Below are 2,500 nucleotides of genomic sequence, written 5' to 3' on the forward strand. Positions count from 1 at the left end.
ACATATACTCCTGCACATGCACAGGTTCACACACACACACACACACACACACGTCCTAAGATGTCATAGGTCAACAGGGGACATGGTCATGATACACATAAACACTCACATATGAACACATAAACACACTCACTCACTCCACCTTGTACCAGTGACCCTGACATACACATACTGTCACACACCATCACTTACACACGTACACACCACACACACACACACACACACACAGTACTCTTTCCAGCACATGACATGGCAAATCTCCTATTGCTTAATGTTTGTGTGACGTGGCGGATCTATAAAGAACCACAGTTGCGTGTGTGTGTGTGTGTGTGTCTGTAGGGTCTGGTGTGCTATGCAGGGGTTTTATGTTTTTAACCAGGTCGGTTCCGTGAGGTCAATGACCTCTTCTGTGAGAGACAAGGCTTAGGAAGTGGTCAGCACAGACCTGGCAGATGACATGGCAGTGTGTGTGTGTGTGTGTGTGTGTGTGTGTGTGTGTGTGTGTGTGTGTGGGCGGGGGGGTGGGGGTTGAGCTGCTTTGAAGCTCACTCCGTGCAGGTGTGTGTGAACTACTGAATCAGCAAATTAGAGTGTAGAAAGTTGCATAGCGCATTATGCATTCTATATGTGTGTGTGTGTGTGTGTGTGTGTGTGTGTGTGTATCTTACCTCTTCGTCGTCTATTTCTGTCAAATCCCAGTGGTGCTGTAAACACCTCTGTGTGTGAGTGTGTGCGTGTGTGTGCGTGTGTGTGTGCGTGTGTGTGCGTATGTGTGTGTGTGTGTGTGTGTATCTTACCTCTTCGTCGTCAATTTCTGTCAAATCCCAGTGGTGCTGTAAACACCTCTGTGTGTGAGTGTGTGCGTGTGTGTGTGTGCGTGTGTGTGCGTGTGTGTGCGTATGTGTGTGTGTGTGTGTGTATCTTACCTCTTCGTCGTCAATTTCTGTCAAATCCCAGTGGTGCTGTAAACACCTCTGTTTCCTCTTCCAGTGCTCCAGAAACACAGCAGCTACACACACACACACACACACACACACACACATATATATATATTGTATATAAAACCAACATGAATGCCAATATAAAAAAATAACTTAATGCAACTCATATAGTTGGAAACATGCGCAAAAAGCTACCATTGCTGCTTACAAACTACATGTAAATAAATAATTGAAACATGAATAAATATGACCATACACACTCACAACAACACACTCTCTCTCTCTCTCTCTCTCCTCTCTCTCTCACACACACACACACAACACACACACACACACACACACACTCTGAGTCATATTTTGTCATATTCTTAGAGGTAAATGCACACTAATGATAGCATCCTAGACAGCTAGGTCAAAGTTCAAAGTTCGCTCATGAGTATTCCACCAGGAGGTAAGACAGGTAAATGCTATCCTGGATAGCCGCTAACGATACACACATGTGCATGACACATGCTGAAGGCCATCAGATACGTCCTGTAGACACACACACACATGCACACACAGCTCTCTCCTCTCTCTCTCTCTCTCTCTCTCTCTCTCTCTCTTTCTCTTCTCTCTATTCTCTCTCTCTCTTATTCTTCTCTCTCTCTCTCTCTTCTTCTTCTTCTCTCTAGTCTCTCTCTCTCTTATTCTTCTCTCTCTCTCTTATTCTTCTCCCTCTCTCTTCTCTCTCTTCTTCTTCTCTCTATTCTCTCTCTCTCTCCTATTCTTCTCTCTCTCTCTCTCTTTCTTCTTCTCTCTCTGATGTGCACCAACACAGACACACTCACACAGATGAACTCACCCCATAGAGACATGAAGATGGCAAACATGACGGTGGCAGTGTTGTCAAACAGGTAACTGGCCCTGGCTGCACTGCACTCGATGCTGAGGGGCCAGTAGTCACACACAGTGTCACACATCGGGCACATGGTGATGTTCAGCCCCAAATCACACATCTCTTGACTGTAAACACACACACACACACACACACACACATACATTATTACACATTACACACAAATGAATTACATATCAACATCTTTGTGTAATAGGTTTGAAATGCATAACATTTAGATAAAGTAATAATTGTGTGTGTGTGTGTTGTGGTGCGTGCATGTGCGTGTGCGTGGGTGTGCGTCCGTGTGAGTATGCGTGTGTGTGTGTGTGTGTATGTGTGTGTGTGTGTGTGTGTGTGTCTGTGTGTGTGTGCGTGCGTGCGTGTGCGCGTTTGTGTGTGCGCGTGCAAGTGTGTGCGTTTGTGTGTGCGCGTGCGAGTGTGTGCCTGTGTGTGTGTGTGTGTGTACCTGGGCAAATTGGCATCGACTGTGAGGAATCCATAGATGAACACTATAACTCCGAGTACTGAGGGGGGTATAAGGAGTTGTGTGTACACTCCTAGCCAGGCAAAGTAGAGACCTATTGCTTCTCCAAAGTACCGCCTGTCAAAACACACACACACACACACACACACGCACACACACACACACACACACACACACACACACACACACACAAAC

The 2,500-nt window shown here is 45.9% G+C and overlaps 1 protein-coding gene across 1 annotated transcript in view; it reads right to left on the reverse strand.

The window, feature by feature from the left end:
• The window catches only part of LOC105892374 (anoctamin-1), a 34,467-nt gene that overhangs the window by 17,633 nt on the left and 14,334 nt on the right, over positions 1-2,500 (reverse strand). Inside the window, exons 11-13 of the mRNA XM_031564792.2 lie at positions 2,288-2,422; positions 1,786-1,946; positions 927-1,009 (exon numbers count right to left, since the gene is read on the reverse strand). Of these exons, the coding sequence (XP_031420652.1) occupies positions 927-1,009; positions 1,786-1,946; positions 2,288-2,422 (379 nt within the window). The remainder of the gene's footprint in view (positions 1-926; positions 1,010-1,785; positions 1,947-2,287; positions 2,423-2,500) is intronic.

Source organism: Clupea harengus, chromosome 3 (assembly GCF_900700415.2).
Source record: "Clupea harengus chromosome 3, Ch_v2.0.2, whole genome shotgun sequence".
Classification (NCBI taxonomy): domain Eukaryota; kingdom Metazoa; phylum Chordata; class Actinopteri; order Clupeiformes; family Clupeidae; genus Clupea; species Clupea harengus.